This window comes from Rhyacophila brunnea, unplaced genomic scaffold, assembly GCF_057557595.1.
Source record: "Rhyacophila brunnea isolate RB1 unplaced genomic scaffold, BYU_Rbru_1.0 scaffold_11, whole genome shotgun sequence".
In the NCBI taxonomy this organism is placed as follows: Eukaryota; Metazoa; Arthropoda; class Insecta; order Trichoptera; family Rhyacophilidae; genus Rhyacophila; species Rhyacophila brunnea.
The window spans coordinates 20,836,190-20,857,456 of record NW_028232763.1 but is presented as its reverse complement, the minus strand read 5'-3'; the positions used below and the strand labels follow the sequence as shown (position 1 = coordinate 20,857,456).

General features: G+C 30.7%; 1 protein-coding gene across 1 annotated transcript; it reads right to left on the bottom strand.

Moving 5' to 3' along the window:
• Positions 1 to 1,556: 1,556 nt before the first annotated feature.
• LOC147078477 (chitooligosaccharidolytic beta-N-acetylglucosaminidase-like) lies at positions 1,557 to 20,550 on the bottom strand. Its single transcript, XM_085959995.1, has 15 exons — positions 20,405 to 20,550; positions 13,556 to 13,686; positions 12,942 to 13,075; positions 12,736 to 12,841; positions 12,097 to 12,260; positions 9,359 to 9,467; positions 8,003 to 8,124; positions 5,619 to 5,753; positions 4,711 to 4,816; positions 4,397 to 4,572; positions 2,974 to 3,075; positions 2,772 to 2,892; positions 2,565 to 2,657; positions 2,301 to 2,448; positions 1,557 to 2,080 (listed from the first exon to the last, which is right to left on the bottom strand). Exons 1-15 carry the CDS (start codon positions 20,509 to 20,511, stop codon positions 1,996 to 1,998), a joined length of 1,839 nt encoding a protein of 612 aa, XP_085816121.1. The 5' UTR covers positions 20,512 to 20,550; the 3' UTR covers positions 1,557 to 1,995.
• Between the last annotated feature and the right edge of the window lie 717 nt (positions 20,551 to 21,267).

Sequence of the window (21,267 nt, the reverse complement as noted above, 5' to 3'; positions counted from 1 at the left end):
ATTATATTTTTGATAATTTGTTTGTTAATAATAAACACATACTAGTGACAAACAGACTTATATTAATAACCCATTAAATGCTCGGTGGGCCGCAAATTTCTATGAGAAAAAACATATTATCTTGTTATATTAGAAGTATTTCATATAGAGTTGTATTTCACCATGATTCCAAGAGATGGCAATGTATGTACAATATATTAAATTATTATTTAAAACAATCAACATGTGCTGGTATAATGAATGTAAAGTAGAGCGTGTATAAATGCTCATTTACCATGGCTGACCTTGCACGCACGGAATTGTAGACCGCATAAACGCGCTTGTAGCATACATTCGGTTAATTGTAATAGAATACACAATGTATTATGTACATACCTAACACCTGGTAACATGCACATCGTCATTATTATTCCGACTGTCAGTGCAGTAAATCCTGACACGGTTAAATGCAACGTGAACATTCTAAACCTCTTCTCTTCCATGATGAAGGATGCTTTTCAAACCACTCCTATTTCTAAACTAATTGATAACGTTGAGTTGGTCTCTGATTTTATTTATAAGTAAAGATAAGAAACTAATATTAGGATCAGTTTGCTGTTGCCTAGGTAGCGTGAATTATAAATTGATTGATGAAGTGAGAGATAATTCTTGTATAAAAGGGTTATGTACCTCGTCTTCAACAATAAATCAGTTGATAAGCAATCGGTACAATATAGTTCCATAATCTCTTCTTATCCCAATTTATCAACACGTTCTATAAAAATATATCAAATATTATTAATTGTGTAACATATATAATATTTTTGAATTTTATTTTACATGAAGATATTAAATATGTAACCTTTTTTATAAAATACAAATGCAAAGTGATATTTTTAAGATACGACATAATATTATTGCACTAAACTATTCACGCAAATATAGAAAAACAAGATTTACTAGTGGTAGTATTAAGTAATAATGTTTTCTCTTGATTTATACAATCCCATAAAAATTGGTTTTGGTGACCCTGGGTTTATCTTTCAACATCTTCAGGCTGTAAATAATTATTATTATATTGGCACCATAGATAGGTATAAAATGCTAAGGTGCCGAAAGGTGAAACTCAGTTCAATGAAAGTAATATTTATGAAAAACATTTTGTTCATCAATTTAATTTCCATCAAGTACCTACGGCAGATTATGATATTGTTACTGTTGTTGTGTTGTTATTTCCAAGATACAAATTAGGTATAAAGATTCACTTTATTTATACTAAAATCTGAAAACATCATAAATTATTATTATAATGATTAATTGGTAGTAGGTACTTAACTTAAACAGATCTTGTAATTAACTTGTATATTTTTTTAATATACTAAAATACTTTTTATTTTGATATCTTTTAATTGTATGTTATTGCTTTATTTTTTAAATTCAAGTATTTATTTAGTAACAATTAACCCCCTCAATAGATAAATATGTTAAACTACCGTCGATAGCTGCCAATAACCACCTTGTGTATATAGAATAAAGTAATACCACCGAAATAGGTACTGAATAAGTAAAATATGTTTTATGAAGAAATAGTTTTATTTATGACGTATAAATTGTATCCAACAAGAACATTGAAAAGTTGCTTATTTATAAAAGTACTCTCTTTAGTTTAGACGTTATTATTTTTGCCTTACATAGTTTTAGATTAGGTATTTTATTTGATGGTTACCAAGATATTTATTATACAATCAAATCATTTTGTTGTTACAATACTGTTTTTACTGATATAGAAACATTACACAATTTTAGTAAATTAATATAGTCATAAGAGAGCTAAAGTCTGACTCAATGTAAAAAATTAGTTTGCTAAAAGCTTTGTTTCTCGTATGACATGCATAAAAAATCAGAAAATGAAAGATAACATTAAGTAAAATAATTCACAGATAAGAAAAGTATTTTTTTATTAATGAGTCATACCGAATCTCACATTAGCAAACCTATGAAACTATTTTATTTATTTTAACGATAGCAATAGCCTTCATTCTGGTAGCACCATTCTGGCTGGATAGTGTCTGCTCCGATTCCCATTCGTACGAGTCTTTCTCTGTAACAAAAATAAAATATTAACTTTGCTATAATTACTGCATGGAGAATAGAGAATATCACAATTAATATTGTACACACCTTGGATACACATATTATTGAAACTATTCTCCGACATGATATTTGAACCTTCACGTGCTAGATCTCTATTGCAGTGTTTAACAAATTCAGTCAAAGTTGTCGATAAATATGACAGATACTAAATTGAAATCATTGTTTACCTGTACTGAAGGAACCTCCTCTCAGCTTTTGACCAATCAGTTTCCGGTTCAGCCCAGAGACGTTCGGCTAAGGCTCCAGCACGAGGCCAGAACCTGCTGTCGAGTGTTGGAGTATCGGCTTGTTCTGACCAAAGAGCAGCCTCTGACCCTAATAGTAAAAATATATAAATTAAATGCTTACACTAGCCCGAACTGATTTAGACTCTCAGGTGACCTTATTCAGAAAATTCGATTCCGAAGTCATGATTTTAAAATATTCTTTACCTATGATGAGATCTTTGTATTCTCCAGCTATTTTAGCAGGGCTGTTAGTATAAACCTTCTGCCAACCAATGTAAGGACTGCACCAATTGTTTCCTAAAAATTTATGACACATAATTAATATGATATATTGATAATAATTGATATTACCTCTTTGAAAACCAAACTTCATGTTTTAATATTTGTAAGGTTAAACAAAAAATAGTTTACCTTCTCCAACCCATGCACCGAATCCGCAATCGAAGTAAAGAGCATCATAGTTACTCATGATAAGCCGATAACCCTTTTTTAGAAGTCCAGCAATTTCTTTATCAGTACCGGTTGTCCAAACCTAAAATCATTTTTTAAGTTATTATTGAACAGGGTACTCATGACATGGCTAATCATTACGTATTGTTTTTCAGTTTCATACCTGAATTATATAATCATCCTTGTCCAAATACTTGTCAATATGCTCGAATTCTGTCAATGTACTTGTCCATAAAATCAACGGAAGTTTGTTGCCACCATTTACCTAAAATATAATGACAATAAAAATAAACTTATGTATAAATAATTGAAGCCTCCCCCTCAATAATGATCTATGTTACATTTTGGCAGTTTTTAACTAATTATGCAACAATAATCTACATCACATTGCCTCTGTTTTGGCATATTTATTTTTTTGTTCTACCAACATTAAATCACTTGTTTTTAATCCGTTATGTTGGGCTTCGTACAATAATGATCTATGCATTTGTCAAAATGGAGGATGACAAAAGAGTTTTCGTTAACCCTGCGGAAGCTAAAAGACTTCATAGAGAAAAAATCACATGGAAAATTGGAAGAGGAATAAAAATAAGTGATTAATGAATTCAGGAGAGGTCTTTTAATTATAAATAATTTCTACTCAACAAAATAGCTTTGTTTGATTATCTCAAAATACCCAAATGTAACATAGATCATTATTAAGGGGGAGGCTTCAATTATTATTGATTATCGTAATTTTAGTTTTTCGGTTCGTATTAGGTACATCTGTAGTAAGATGTCAAAACATGATATGTTTTTTGGCAAATTGTGATATATACCGTCAGACTCATCTCAGTAAGATCTACAAGATATCAAAATATGGTATGTCTAGGTCTTATAGGTTGGGAGAAAAAAGCTGTGTCAATATGTGATATGTCCATAGTTTGAATGTCTTTCGAAATTTAAAATTGCTCTGATGAACTATTTAGAAAAACGGACATATCGTGTTTTGCCATCTTACTACAAACATAAAATAGTAATCTCTTTTTGATATCAAATATAAGCTAATTATTCAGAATATTTACATATTATTGCCAGTACTCAGAGGATATGCTATATTCCACAATTTTATTTAAATACAATATTTTTATTAATGTATTTGAAGCATGTATGATGTTAATATGACATTTGAAATTATTTTGCAAGCGCATGAAGTATGGTTATGTTGCTAAACTCTATATTAAAATAAGATCACTCAGTTGCCATTTCGATGTTCTTACAAATGCAATGGCAGCCATTTTTTTATATTAATTGTGATTACTTACTCGAATGCAGTTTTACACAAATTTTATATGATTTTTCAACTAAATAATAATGCCATCATGGCATAATATTATTGGCTGCTTATTTACTTATCGTGAAAGACGCCCTGCAAATTAGCATATAAATATCATAGCAGTAGTGTGAATTTCTCTGCAAATGAACCTGCAGTGTGAAGTCATTTATAGCTAACTTGATCAGTGGACCAACACATATTAAACTTTACAGATTTCTAAAATTTAATAGTGGTCATGGCATTTTCACAGGGTAGGTACCTATATCATTACCTTGTATACTTTTTCTTGCGCTTTCTTTTGGAAATAGTCCCATAATTTCAAGAAACCCTCTCCATCTGTTTTCCATCCTTTTGCTTGCATCCATGTTGTAATCTCAGCTGACGAATTCCAGCATGTGTTACTAACTTCATCTCCTCCCATGTGAAATATATCAGGTTTAAACATTTCTGAAACCGATAATTATTTATGTTTTAATTCGAATGCTAATTGTATTCATTCATAAATTATCTACTATATTATATTGATCTATTGAACTCATCAATGGACACGGTTTATTCATAAATTTATCAGATTTGTAAAATTACCAAACATATCAGTGTATAATCCTTCAATGACTTCATAAAGTTGGTCTTTGGTTGGATTAAGTTGTCCGCATGGCGGCTCTACACAGAATGTTTCCCATGGTTCAGCCTGTAAATAATAATTATTCTCATGAAAGAACAAACTGTAATATTTTTTAATCTCATCAAAAATATTTTACAAACATGTGTATATCATCATCAGCCGGGGTCGATTCACTGCTGTATGAAGGCCTCCCCTAACTCCCTCCACTCTTCCTGGTCCCTAGCTCTTTGCTGCCACATACATGCACCAAAGTTTATGAGTTTGTCTATCCAGCAGGTTTTAGGGCGTCCCTGTGGGCGTATAGTGCCCCTTGGGTACCACTGTATATATTACTATATTTATATAATTAGCTAAATACAATTGTCAACTGGTATTGCAATTGGAATTTGGCAGCCTTCGTAGCCCAATATGTAAAGTACTGACTTCTCATCTGTGAGCTCTGGGTTCGATTTCCAGTGAGATCACAATATTATGTTTATGTAATTTTAAGTATTATTGGAGTGGAGTATTTTTGTGATAATTTGACTACACTTTTACAATGGTTGTCGTGTACTGTTGTAATGTTTAAAACAAATATGAAAAGTGTAAATTTAGTCTAACCATTTCATATGAATTATATACATACATATAAAACGTTGGACTCGAACAGATAACGCAAGCTTCGAAAAACTCGTGCAAACACCTGGCTAAATCTTTATAATTATGTGTTTGCCCAACGTTGCCAGATTTTCAGTTTTTTTGTCAATGACAATAAATTATAATAAACATGAGATATAGCAGACTGTTGCGCAAATTGAAAAAACACAAAGTATTTAGTATTTTCTACTATACATAATATTATAAATAGATTGTCATAATAAATTTGTACCTTGAAACAAACAGTCAAATCAGTTTCTTGCCATCCTTCGCCGACATGAGCTGGCGCATCGAATTCAGGCATCACTCGAACTCCTCTCTCTATGCCATACTGAACAACATCCAATATTTGGGCTTCAGAATATACCTACAAAGGCAAACAATACAATCATTATTATGAATATTTTTATTTTAAATAAACAAGCCAAAATGCGCTTTAAAACCAAATGTCAAATTATAATTCATCTGTGATAAAAAATAATATTTTCACAATGACCCAATGCATTTGTCGAAAGCCACCTTTTCTATTGGCGTGTATTTTTGAAGGAAGTATTAATAGACAATTTTGAAAAGTTTTTAAATTCCAAGTGTCAGAATTTTTAATCATTGGTAAGTATTTATTTCGAAGTGTCAGAATTAGGACGCCAGTTTTAGTGTGGAGGGTTAATAAATGTTTGAGGAAGTAATAATATTAAAAAATCGGTTGTAAAACTAAAAAATAATTATTTAAATTACGCGTGTCAGTAGATAAAACATATATCCATTATTATTATGATAATTTGACAAGTAAACAATTTTATATGGGACGCGTAGCAATTTAGGGTTACCATCTCGCACGTAAGGGATATTTGTCTATGCTCGCACGCCAAATTCATGAATATTCGGTACAAATCACCATTATTGTGATTCTTAAAAGAACACCAACTAAGAAGTAATCGAAGGTGCACCAAAAGAGCAATAATTATATGAGCACATCACACAGATGACAGAAGATAACCTCAATTCCGATAACTTTAAACCCAAATTATAATAATTTAGTGGTATTTGACGGTTTATAAATATTATGGAAATTAAAAATATACCTATTAAGCTATTATTATCTAATTGAAATAACCTGTTTCACAAATTAATTCTATCGAAACGATTATGAATAATTTGTCTTCAATTGAAATTACGTGCAAAATAACTAATGAGCTTAAAGTTAAGTGATAGTTAATGGACTATTTCAACCTATATCTAATATACTTACTTAAATATTTTTAAAGAAAGTAATAATGAAAAATAATACCTCATTTTAAGGTTAAATTTGATAAAAAATGTTATATTGTGAAATATTATTCATTCAACCAAATTTTTCATACATTTTGAATGAGATTAAAATACCTAATATGATTGATCGAACTAATAAATCGATAATCGAATGAGTTTATGTGATATTAGTATTAATTCAAATAAAATAGCTACCTACTTTCTGGTTTGCATGTCGATTATAAAACAATTTATATTAGTATAAATCTTTTAGATAACGAACTTTTTAATGTCGAGACAATTGAAACATACCTATTACTTATTCCATATATCAAAATTACGGATATCGATAAATTATACTAAATAATTTTATTTACAAATAAAAGGAATGTCCATTGATCGACAATGGCTAGGCATTTTTTGCTGTGGGGAAAATATTGATATATTTTTATAAAATTTACAATAACCTGGTCACACCGTTCACCGTTGACACGACAAGCCAAGCGACCCTTCAAGTTGCCATGAATGAATGCATGAATGTTGCCAAAATATATTATAATACACACTAGGCATACGACATAATTCTATAATGGAGCATCTATTTTCAATGGTCATTAGCCCAGTGTAGATACCTACTGAAAACAGTTTCTAATAAACATTAATAATTGATTACAAACTAATTTTGTTGTACCCAGAGCATAGAACCAACAGTTACAGCTGATGGCTAGAACGAATTTCTTAAGAAACCTGCTCAGAAGATCCACATTGAATTATTGAGCCATTTTTTTTAGATACATTCATTATAATAGAAAGAAAAAATACTATTCTAGATTTCTAGTGCTGAGGAAGTCAACTGTCATCTGTCAAGGTACAGCATAACCATAGACGATTATGGTAGTAGTCTATGATACAACAAACTCGAATATTAGTCTATGTTATAACCCTGGTTGGAATGACAGAGAAGAATACTATCCTAGAAAATTTAAAAAAGCGGCCAATTAAATTATTTCTGCCCAAATTTTAATCTATTCTGACACACAAATATTTATACTTGACATTAAACATTTTAATAATTCCCTGTGCTTATTTAAATACTTTCTCATATATTATTTGAATACTTACCATTGAGCATTTTTTACTTCCTGCTGATTTTAAATTATTCCCAAAAATTAATAAAATACTTTTATTAAGATACTTCCTATTTTTGAAAATTTATACTTACCTAATAATTAGAAGCCTTTTCTATTTAATTAATTATTATAAAGTTATGTGATTAAAATTGACAACTAATTATTTATTCTTCAATGAAACTCAAATAAGAAAACTAATTTAAATTCAATGATTAATAAAATTTATGTAACCACTTACCTTTTTGGGTGTAATGGCACCTAATCTAGTGAAACTGGGATTTGATTTTGAAGCATATGAGAAACTGTGTGAATCAGTGATATGCCAATGAAAAGTATTCAGCTTTGATGCACCCATACCATCTAAAATGCACACAAATTATTCTGTTTATTAATTTATTTTCTTGTAAACGATGCATGTACACATAAAATAACATCATTAACAGTTTTTTTACAGTTGATAAGAAATAAGACATATTAAGTGCATACATACAATGGCGGCTCTAGCACTTTTAAAAAAAAGTACGCATCGTGGTACCTAACCAACGCATACGAATCTTTCAAGCTGAATACACGTATATCATTATACACGATACATTCAAACATTAATGCTGCAGATTCGTATGATTGAGATGGCCCAATAAGTAAGTATAATGCTTTAAAGGGGAACACATCAAAAGTTGTGATTTCATAGAGCCATCTATTACCCGAATTACGAAGCATATACATAAAATTATATAAGAATCTATTTCCAATTATAATCCAATACAAATTAATCTTCGAGGCATCTTAACTAGATTTCACTGTTATTATAATAATTATATATTAATAAAAAAATTCTAAAAACCGATGTTATATAATATTGTAATACAGTTATTATTTAAACAATGGTATATATATTTTTTCCATTTTATTTCAATCACACTTCCTGTATATTTTGTCATATTAGTATAAATAATTACAAGATAAAAAGAACTTTTTATATACAACGTTTTTAAATATTCTGTTGAATTATTACACTCAATATGCTCAAACTTGTACTTGATATGAAGTAAATAGAAAACAAACAAACAAACAAACAAAATATAGAATACTGAAATGTCATTTTGACATTTAATTTGATTTCCATAGTAACGCACGTATATATTAATAATTTAGTTGCTAGCACCACCACCTTAGCAACCAATAATAGTCTTTTACTTTATACGGATTTTTCTGAAATAACTTTCCATATAAAACAGAATTAACTGAAAATGAATTCAATTCTGCTTAAAGATGACTAAAAGTATTGAAAGAATGCATTGGCATTGTGTTCTGATATATTCTAAAAGTTTCAAATGTCTAGCTAGTCGGGAAGTTAGTTAAAAATCGATTGCAAGATTTGTACTGGACAAACAACCACCGGACAAACAAGAATACGAGCTAATAAAAACGTTGTTAAAATATACGTAGACTATAATGTATGTAGGTATGCAGGTAGCAGCATCTGGATTAATGACACCACCATTATAACAGTATTATTCTCTCAAACTATTTTTGACTTCCATAATATGTACGCGTAATTAAATAAAATAATAATAGATTTAATTATTATTACCTATTGCCCTTTTAATTGATTCCACTGTATAAAAATTTCTTGAAGTATCCAGGAGCAGTCCCCTGTATGGGTAAACTGGCTTATCCACTATAGAGAGACTGTTGATTATCTGAAAATCAATTTTGGTTTATTCCCTTCAGTTTGCATAATTTGTTGGGGTAAATAATTTCCTACATTTAAAGTATACAATATGTGGTTAATAATATAAAATATATGAATGTTATCTGCAGCTGCATTATTATATTCATATATTATTGATTGGGCACCTTATATGTCAATTGAATGATATTGGCATACTAAAATATAGATGTAGTGCTGCAGATAATAAATAACCTTGATGAATTTTGATCGTAATAATATGAAAATCTGACAGTTTGTAATACCTATACACTGTAATACATTAAAATTTAATAGATTCGAAATTAATGGGAGTGAACGGTGTGTTTTCAATACTACACAGCAGTAAAGTAAAGTGTTAAATCTGCATGTTTATTATAATATTATTCAATGTGGAGATAATCTATTTAAAATTTTATAACGCTTCAATGGACAATGTGAATCTAGTATTGACGCAATAATATGAGACCCATTAGGTATGATGTAGTTCAGTGGCAATGGGTGGATGTAGGCTGTTAAGTTTCAACATAAATAGTGCACACTAAACTTTGTCAGTCATACTTATTTGTTTTCATTGAACTATGAATACAATTTGCAGATGGTGCTGGTTAGTTTTAAAATTCAATTAAACCCTGCTAAACCATACCATAATAGTTTAGGTATGCTATGGGCAATGACATATTAAATGGACAACTCACTTCATATCGGCGCGCACGAGAAATTGTGCATGAAAGTCATTCACAGATTTATAGGTAGACGTCACGTGACCATATGATGTTCCATTTCCATTATGCGATACAAGCTTTGAGAATTTATAGTAATATAACCTTTATTGTAATGGCGTATTAGTGTCATTGCGTTAGAAACAGATTCACGGTTACTTCTGTCCAATGGTTTCTGTCATTCAATTCCATTGCATAAATATTCATCAATATCTTAAAATGGCATTTTATCAATAATAAATAATACTAACAGGAGTGACAGAAATACTTCTTGGAGTGTTTAGTAGATTTTTTTTAGGCACATTGGCATTTTGTAACACAATAAAAACGGCAGAGTCGAAACCTGACAGTCAGAAATTTTGTATGGGCAGACCCAGCGGTGTCGCCAGACCGCTTGCAAGCAGAATGTTCATTTGAGCGTAGGATACCGATATTAAAATATGAATTTCACCATCCGGCAGACCCGACACAAAGTGAGTGTCATTTTATTTTCGAGATGCTTCGTCCATATTAATGTCATTGGCTATGGGCAATCTGACAAAAACAGTGCGCACACTTTTTCAGTGATACTTATTTGTGTGGGTGTACCATGAATCTCCCATCATAGTATATAAGTTATGATAGTTATCTAAGTACCCAATAACTATGCTACTTTGTAAGTTAGTTGATAAGAAAGGCTTGTAATATCATTTATGAAATCTGGTTGACAGCACGTACCGAGGTTAATCAACTCGCCTCAGTTATTTGCCCGACGCCAATTTCATAACAACACATAATGCTTTCTTGATAAAATTAGCTATTTGTAATAATTTAGAACGCACTCTCAGCAACATTGTATTTAGAAATGTATCGTTAATTATTTTATATTATTTTATACTGCAACTAGGAAATGCTGATGGTGTCATATTTGCGTGAACCCTGCGTAGTTCATGCAATAAACAGTGACATGCATCTTCAGGTCGTAGCCCCCAAGCCATTGTAGATATCTTATGTTTGGAATCGATATAAAAGCTCGGGGCTGATCTGTTAACACACTTCATAAAATCTTTCCAGCCTACGGTCGAATCTCTGATCACCGAATAAGTAACTTTTCTCACTCACGTCATCGTAATCTAAATTGTCAAACTCATATTTAACTATCAATGTACTGTCTGTAATTTTTGTATCATTTATTGTTGAGGGAAATAAATTGGGTATTTACTAATCACGCATCCACCTTCGATTCATTGAAGTCAACCTACCTATCACATCCATCAACCCCCTCTTCCCCTCACAACATTTTTTTTTTATTGAACTATGAATACAATTTGCAGATGGTTTCGTTTAGTTTATTTAAAATTCATTAAGCCCTGATTATAACAAGCCATAATCGATAAAAAAATATTCTTCTATCTAATCTAATTATAGATATTTTTTGGATTAAGAATAGGTATATATTACGGATGGATTTGGTTAGTTTTTTAAAATTTATTAAGCCCTGCCTATAGTTAACCATTATCGATAAAAATTATTCCTCTATCTTCTAAAAACTAACAAACACTAACTACGCATTGTAGTCTTAGTTCAATGAAAACAAATAAGTTTGAGTGACAAAGTTTAATGTGCACTATTTGTGTCGGATCATAGCAGCCTACCTCCACCATTATCCGTAATGATAAATCTCCTTATTTGAAATAATGACTTTTTAAATAAAACTTTCACTTGACTAAAAACTATTATGAATTACGAATTTTGAATTATATATTTTATACAATTTAAAATATAGAAATAAATATTAGAGTTACAGCAAATTTTCAATTATGGGTGTTTCAATCAAAGGAGTTTTACAACATTATATTACGGAATATGCAGAAACCTTTCAGCAGATGTTTTTTTAGATATAGCAGATAGGTATTTTACCTGCATTTGAGATCGAATATCGTCGTAAATGAAGAATTGTTCCAATGATTCCAAGGCATTTCTAGCACCAAAGAAATTTTGAGCATCAATTCTACAGTAAAGATGACCGTCGGATGTTGTCTCCAATTCAAGTGTATATCCTTCATCGGTGCTCAAAGTTAACGCTGTAAAGATAATATTAAACTCCCATTTACTAACATTACACAGTACTTAGAATATAATACTCACTAATCATAGTAACTAATTACCAAACAATTCAATAATTAATTACTGTAAAAGTGTCATACAACTTTACAACGGCATGCATTTATACGGGTTAGCTGAAGTTTATAATTAAATGATAATGCTTAGTTAGTAGTAATAAATCCTATATAGAAAGCGGGGTAAAATTCAAAATTTCAATTGAATCTTCCATTTATTTCCTTCTTTTATCACTTCCTAAATACAAGTGGAGTTCTGCAAATGATTTACAACTCAGCTACTCTTAAAAGTTATTTAAGTCACCTTTTACATTCTGGGGGTCCATATGCAAGGTATTGAGCAAAACTGGTAAAAAGGCGATAAGATATTTTGTAACTTTCTTGGTGTTATATTAATTTATTATATTATATATTTTTTATATTAATTTGAATAACTTACAGCTGATACTGGTGTTTTTAAGGGCTATTATCAGTAACATTGGTACTGCTCCAACCATATCATCATAATCCGCCGGGGAAATCCCTTTGACATTCTTTTGAAACCTCTAAAATTTAACAGTGAACCAAATGAATATTATATAGAAATTTGCTTTCCATAATTCATTTATATGAAAAGACCTTATATATTATATTGACAATAAATACCTTAGTGGCAGATTTGAGTAACTCAGTCCCGGCACCAAAATATTCTGTCAATTCAATATTGATGCCGCTCATATTCACATGCTTCAGAGTATTACCAATTTTGAACGAGGACGTCGGTTTTGGCCACATATTCCCTGAAAATATATTATAATATATTGAATAAATAACTTCTAAATCAATAAAATTAAATATTTTCAAAGAAGTTAGAACATAAGTACATCAAGAATCATTCAGTTCGAAATTATGAACTAGGCTTTTTTCATTACTTGAAACTTCACTTTCTCAAAGATGGTTTTATCCATGAGCTACTATTATAGTACCAACAACATAGCTTGTCACTTCACGAATTGTTCAACATAACATTACGTAACAAATAGAATAAGTACTGTATTATTTGAAAGCACATGTAGTATTTTATTATTTTTAGATGCTCTCATCGTGGACGAGAGATAGTACATTTGTTTCGGCAAGTGACATGCTATAAAAATTTGACTATGATAATAATATGTTTATTGATCTTTTCTGTTTCTTCGGTGGTGTGATTTAATAGGTTTTATAAAATCATAGGAGTAATTTCTTCGGAATAACAGCTCCATTGATATAATATTGCTCACCAAAATCGTTGCATAGCATTTTGCATGCTGCCAGACTCTGGGCTTTCTCAAGTGTATCCGCTGTAAGTAAAATCTTCTCGCATCTGCCCGAGACACAATCCCATCTCCATGCCGGATGAGTGACCTCAGCGCTACATGTAAATAATTCACGACTATTAGTTCTTCAAGAAATTCACCAGAGAAGGGCGTTAACATAGTTTAGTTTTAGTACATGGTCATGCAAGTTTAATAAACCATGTTTACTGACATCTTTTGAAATTCTATGAAAATTTTATACGCGATACTAAGCTGTGAAATATGATTTTATTTTAAAATGGTGATGTTATGCCACAAAAAAAAATCTCAATCATAGTATGTAATAGAGTTGCCGCTTCATAACTTTGCACTCCGGCAGTAGGATGAAAAAAATATTTTTTTTACATATTATAATAGGTAGTATCTATTTATTTTCTTATTACTACACGTATGAGTCAGAGTATAGACCTAATAGGTTGAGCAAGTGGCTGACATCCATTTCTCGTAAAAATAAAATCTGTTAATACAAACCTCCACTCTGTGGAGGCCCATATGATCCTATTAGGATCGGACATGGTCGAAAGAAAAAGAACACATATGAACACAAGTGAATATCTTTTGATTTAATTTTATGCGAGGTAATCAGCCAAAGAGGCAAATTATCAGTGGAGAAAAAATGCAAAAAAAGTGCAAAGTTATATAACGTATACTCTACATTGGTTCACATCCAAATTAAATTACTATTTTAACTACAAACCAGAGCTATGAAATAGGAATGGTTGTTAGCCATTCGTCCAACCCATTGGGTCCTTACACTGGATCAAACATACATTGAAAAAACAACATATTACATTTCTTTTGCCTTGCCATGGGACCGAATAGGCGATCCACGGCTTTGGAGACTGCCGTTCAACAAACCAGACCACTGTGAGTATCCCTTACTAATAATTATGTTGGTATAATCCGACAAAAAGAAATCGGCGATAAGAGAAAGTTGCTGTAGTGACATATAGAAACTTCCTAGTGACACTAGCATCACTCCTGATAGTTTTAAACATATATTTATTATAAAAAGTTTTACACTACGTAAATTGATACCGCCCATGGTGGCCGCGCGGCATAAGCGTTGGACTATCATGCCGTGGGTCCCAGGTTCGAATCCTGGGTCTGGCAAGTACACATATTGTTTTTCAATATGTGTGTGAGTCAGGGTATGGACCTAATAGGTTGAGCAAGTGGCTGACATCCATTTCTCGTAAAAAGAAATCTGTTAATACAAACCTCTACTCTGTGGAGGCCCATATGATCCTATTCGGATCGGACATGGTCTGAAAATTGATAGAGACCACGAGAGCATAAAATGAAATGATAAATTAAGGGGTGTTCCTCATTTGAAAACGGAAGTGCGATTAGCTGCACTGGAAGGGATTGATTGTTAGTTCACAGTTTTAAGAAGTTCTTGTTTGACAATAACACTAAAATTATGTAAATAAAGAAATGTAAAATTCGAAAAAGTGTTGAAAAGGAAGTGTGAGTTTTTACCAATATGAAATAAGTTGTTTGAATTGTGGTATGGGATTTTTACTTGTTGTTGTCTCAATGATTATCGTTTACAAAGCATAATCGTTACATATAATATAATATAATATATTTTTAAATTATTAATAACCATGTCCTTGCTTTTTCGTACAAGGTGGTTGTTAGTTATTTTGAACAGTCACAAACACCCAGGCTTTGAGAAAATCACATAAATATACTGTGTCCTCACCGGAAATCAAACCCAGAACTCCCAGATGGAAGGCCAGCGACTTACGCACTGCACAGGAGAGTCGCCTGCATAATTGTTATATTGTTTTTGGTATTGTTTGTTATTGGTATTATTTTTATTATAATTTATTATGTATTATATTAGGATTGCATCTATTTTAGTGTTATCATATTAATTTCAATAACGCATTATATTATGTAAAGTTTAAATTACATCTTTACTTTGTAATTAATGGATTATCATATTAACATGTGATATCATACAGTATCTTTACGATATCAGATATCATTTAATAATTAAATAATTTATTATCTACCTATTGTAAATATATTAATAATCAAATCAATCAATCCATATTAACTAATCTCCAATGCAATGCATTAAAGGATTACAGCGAAGTATCAACTCCGCTAACGAAACCCAGGGGTGCTGCATTTTTATGTGCAATGTGTGTGGCGCACGGTGGCGGTCAAGCCAAGAGACATCCGCAGGTTGCCACTTTGATTTGTTTATCTCCATCGGTTGTCCATTGATTCATTCATAATCATTAAATTACAGTGTTATTATGTACCTACAAGTCTCGTACGTATACATATATACAATTATAACCTCTAATGCAAATTACCCATTAACTAACGCGCCTTTATGTAACTTTCCTCTGTTTTTCCAACGATTTTGTATAACAATACCATATATTATTATTATTTCACTGATAAAGAAGTACTTAAATTTTTTTTGAATAGACTTTTTAATTAATGGTGGCATCTTTTTTCACACACAGACGTTGTACCTCTTATTTTTGACATTGATTATTTTTTCTATGTTATTTTTACCTGTAATAACATATTTTATATTTATGAAGTAAAATCTTGGAACGCATCTTCGGCATGTGTCCCCTGTATATAGTGTTCAATATGTCATATTGCTTTATGTCGTGTGAAAGGGTAGAAACGGGAGCCGGTTGTATATTAAAGATTGTGGAGAATGCTTCCCAAGCTCACTAAGGGGGGGGCAGGGTGATGGCGCGCAATCTTTCAGTAGAACTACAAATATTTAATTATAAATATTTTTACAAATATGTGCACACGTTAATGCTCAAGAAGAATTGATCGATATCAGATCAGATTATACACAATTATATTTTTATAAAAATCAATGTTTTTTAAAATAAATATAAAAAATATTAAAACGATGAATTAGTCAAAAATCTACCAGGTAAAAAATTAAAAACTTAATGAACTAAATTTTAATAATAATTATGACCATAAATATAATGTAATAACAACGTTATTCGTGAGATAAATATGTAACAAATTCACATTTTTTTACAATTGTAAGTTTATCTTTGACAAAAAAAAATCATTTTAATGTTTTCAGATACATATTTATTAATTAATATAGTTGAAATTGCAAATTGTCAAAAAAATGTCTCAATTGCAAGCTTCGTATTTTACGCTAGGTGCCTCTGCTGGTATAAGGATCCCCTTAATGAAATGTACATAATGATAAGATAAAAATGATTAATTTTACTTGATTTGGCCTTGACAAACAGATAATCTATTTGGTGATAAGTATGTAGTCTACTTTTATGTAATGAGTATTACTGAGATTCACAGATTACCGCACTTTATGCTAGAAACACATTACCATCACAACATGTGAGCTCATGTTGAGCTCGCACCATGGGCAAAAAGTGTGCAGTATCGCTTCACTTGGTATTTGAAATGTAATCAGACAAATATGATCCCATCCGTAACACATTTTGACCCGAAAACGAATAGTGTCACATAGGAAAATCTGCCAAAATGTATCAGAACCACACTAAGGCTACAGCCACACCATCAACTTAACATGCGATTTCTGAAATTTTACACCTTTGTGATCTAGGTGATCTCAAGTATTTTTTATCATAGTGGTTTAAAAGGTAGCTACTACAAACGACAGATAATTGACACAATGTTTTGTATGTTGTCAGTTTTTATTATTGAATGTTCCAGCATGTGAGCTCACGCTGCTCACGTGACGGGATGGTAATGTGTTTCTAGCATTGCTCACTGAACACATTCAATTTGTTAATAAATGTGCATACTTTTACTGGACATTTTCTGGAGATATATAATAAATTCGCTTTGACTAAAGACGTTGAATCTTCCCTTATAAAAATCTCTGAAGGCAATTTCAGTTTGACGCAAGTGTCACTTTTGTATGTAAAATAATATATATTATTAAACTCTATTTGTCTTCGGAATTTGTTTGAAAATCAGTGATCCTAGTGGCTCTTTTTGCCATCACATTCATTATGTTTAAGCTCTATCTCTATACAAGAAGGTGTTCTTTTAAATCTTTGGCTTTGGTGTTATTCTTAAAATGTGTAGTGATTTGAAATTAAGAAAACATAACGCTTTTTTGCAAAGAACACACTTCACTCAATTTTTTCTAGTAAAAAGCACGGCTTTGCTTATATATACAACACTAAAACTAAAGCAATATCTTTTTTAATTCTATTGTAGAGTCCCAGATACAAAGGCTCATTATCAATCTGTGAAAGACATAATTTAATATTTTCATGGATATAAAAAATATAAATACCTACATGTTCATATTTAGCATAATGGTAGCTATAATAATTTATGACCATATTTTATCTTTTTATGCGGTAGATGTCACAGGATACCGCATAAAAAAATATTGCTTAAAAAAATCTTGGCTTGCGTTGAAAAATTAGGTACCTATGCGTTTGTAAAATAACTTATTAATAATTTGAGGGACCATAATTTGAGGGACATTGAATCTTTAAAATAAAAATATGAAAATGTTAAACTTACAGTAATGGATAATTAAAAATTGAACTTAATTGACTCACATTTAAAAAAAAATAGCCAGAAGGTGCTGTTCATATGTCAGAAGTGTCCCGATTCAATTGCTTACTCCCATAGATACAGCATTGTACTGGCCGCAGGATTTGCATAAAACGCTACTAGTTGGGCTTGCCTACCTCAACACCGAAGCACATGGCAATATCTCCTCTCAACCAAACGGAGAAACAACAGAATTTGCAAGTAACATATATAAAAAACGAGCTGTTCTTTATGTTAATACAATCCAAAATATGTTTTTTTTTTGATAATTTGCATTAAAATACAAATTGCACAACTTCAAAATCGCATTAAATAGAAACCCGGGTGTAAAGAAGTATGGTGCTTTTTTTTTTCGTGTGAATATGGCCTCAACGAGTCGCAACTTTCACTATTATTATTGATTGACACTAGGATTCCTTAAAGTTATTCTCGAAATCATAATGCTATGTGTATTTCTTTGATTTTATAATAAAATACTTTGCATCAGGGCCATGCCTAGAGTGATTGCCGTCCGGGTGCTAGCCCTTCTCACATACTAAAATATTTTATAAATTAAATTACGAATCGTATATTGTAACGTTGTGCGATTATAACCAATCGATATGTATAGAGTCCATAGGGGAGAAATATATAGGGGAATAATAGTGCAGTTGAACTAACGGAATGGAAATGTTGAGAAAAAATCGTAAAGTATTCTACCAATTAAAAGTGTATTTAAATAATGATTCTTAATGTAGAGAGAGAGAGAGAGGTAATTCGATTGGTTCTCAGTTGCATAACGTTTTTTCTCTTAACATAAAAGATACCAAATAAAACAAAAAAGTACTTGATAAGCCATTGATAAGCAATAATCGAAAATATAAAATTAGGTAATATTGCAAGTACGTATTAGAAAATATTAAAAAATATTTTTAACATCAAAGAAAAATGTGTCTCAGATGACTTTATTTTATTCTACATGTAACAAATTTGGTAGGAGATTAATAATAAAATTAATGCCATTTCAAATTTTATATCTTGTTGACTCTATGATTTTCTAATGCCCTTTGACATATAAAGAATTTCATGTTTGCAGATTCCAGGCAAGGATCTTTGGTGGGCCTCCTACCTATAGCTAAGGTTAAGGGCAGTATGATATTCTACACCAGCGTTTCCCAACTGTGATAAAATTAAGCGTGTTTCGTATATTTTTAGTGTTTTTTTGTGTTCATAAATAAATTTACTAGAATTATTGACTTGTCGACACTCGTCATATGAAGTACTCACCGAGGCCCCTTTTTGTCGTAGACAAGTAACCTACAATCCTTCCCCACATTAGCATTAATAATCATTTTCATTAGACACTAAAATTTTTGATTTTAGTTTGTAATTAAAATTATTAAATAAATTTCTACTCTTGGATTATAATTTAAATATTATATCATTCATCATAAACCTTATTTTATGTTACATTTATTTGTGGCTTATCGATGGTTTGGAGAGAAAGTTTTTATTAAATCTGCAATATTGAGACATGTACATTGTCAGCTATTTCGGGCTATGAACCCGTCCTCAGAATAAGAGAAGATAAAACAGTAAAGATAATAATGAAAACATACTTCTATGGTTCATATTATGGTTACGACAAAAACCAATAAATAAGAAAGCATACAATTCTCGTTATAATAGATGTTGTCGAACTGGCTTTCTCAGAACCTGATAAAATAATTATCAACAAAAATAAATCTGGAAAATATAATAAATTAATATACTTAAACTATATTAGTGACTTTGAAACATCTGTTGAATTAGAAATTGGACACTACAACATTATCTTATATCATATAAAATATATTCTTTAGCTGAAGCGGGTAGTTTGACTTAGCCTGACCGCCATAAAACCCAAGTAAAAAAAACCGCATTGAAAGAATTGAAAGCATGTTACATTAGTGTGAGAAACTAAAATGCATATTATTAACTATTAAAAATAGCATATTCTTTAAAACGTTTCACACTCGAGATATTTAGCCTGTTATACCACACCCAATAGGATAAGCCAGTTCCCATTAATTTTGTGTTTCCTGATAAAATCGAATTTAGTTCCGTACACTTGAAGTGAATCAGTTTCAAATTAAAATAATTGATAGACATAATACACTTTATACAGATTATGTAGTGAGATAAAAATTTATGCTAATTAATTTTAATAGAAAATACATATGTACATACCTAACGCTTGGTAAAACACACACCGTCGTAATTATTCCAATTGCCAGTGTAGTAAATCCCGACACTGTCAAAAGCGTCACGAACATTCTAAACCTTTTCTCTTCCATGATGAAGGATGCTTTTCAAACCACTACCAATTTGAAAGTAATTGTTAATGTTGTGCTGTTCTCTGATATTACTTTTTTGCAAAGATATAAAGTTATTTAGGATTAATTCACTGCATAAAGTTAAGTTGATTGATAAGAGAAAGATAATTCTTATAAAAAGAGTGGGCGTACCTTGCTTCTGCAAAAATTAATATTATGATAAGCATTCGATGCAATACATCCTACTGTGTGCATATATTAATCAAGTTCCATAATGATTTTAGATATATCTATCATTAATTATTGTTTGAGTTTAGCATCCAAAGGTGACTGTCCCCTGACTGACAATTTGTTATTGATATCTATCTGCTTATCAATTGAATGCATTATATAAATGTTGTTTATTACTTGCGATATCTGGCTTAATATTGTTCATACAATAAATTACCTACTACTTATTTATAGAATATATTGCAAGATATTATATTCAATTTTACTAAAGCTTTTACTTGTCTTATACCAAAGATTCGTTATCATAATATGGATTATTACTTAAAACAAAAATTTATATCATTGAAGATTATTATTAATTATTGCCAACTGTATACATTTTGCAATATCTCATTATGCATGAAAAACGTAAATAAAAATTTACAATGTTGATATTAAAATACAATAATATGTAATAAATTGTAATGCATTGCGGATCTTTAGCCTCATCCAAGAACTTCCTCTCTATTCAGGACTAGTATTCTCAAAGTATCTGCACCAGCCAAG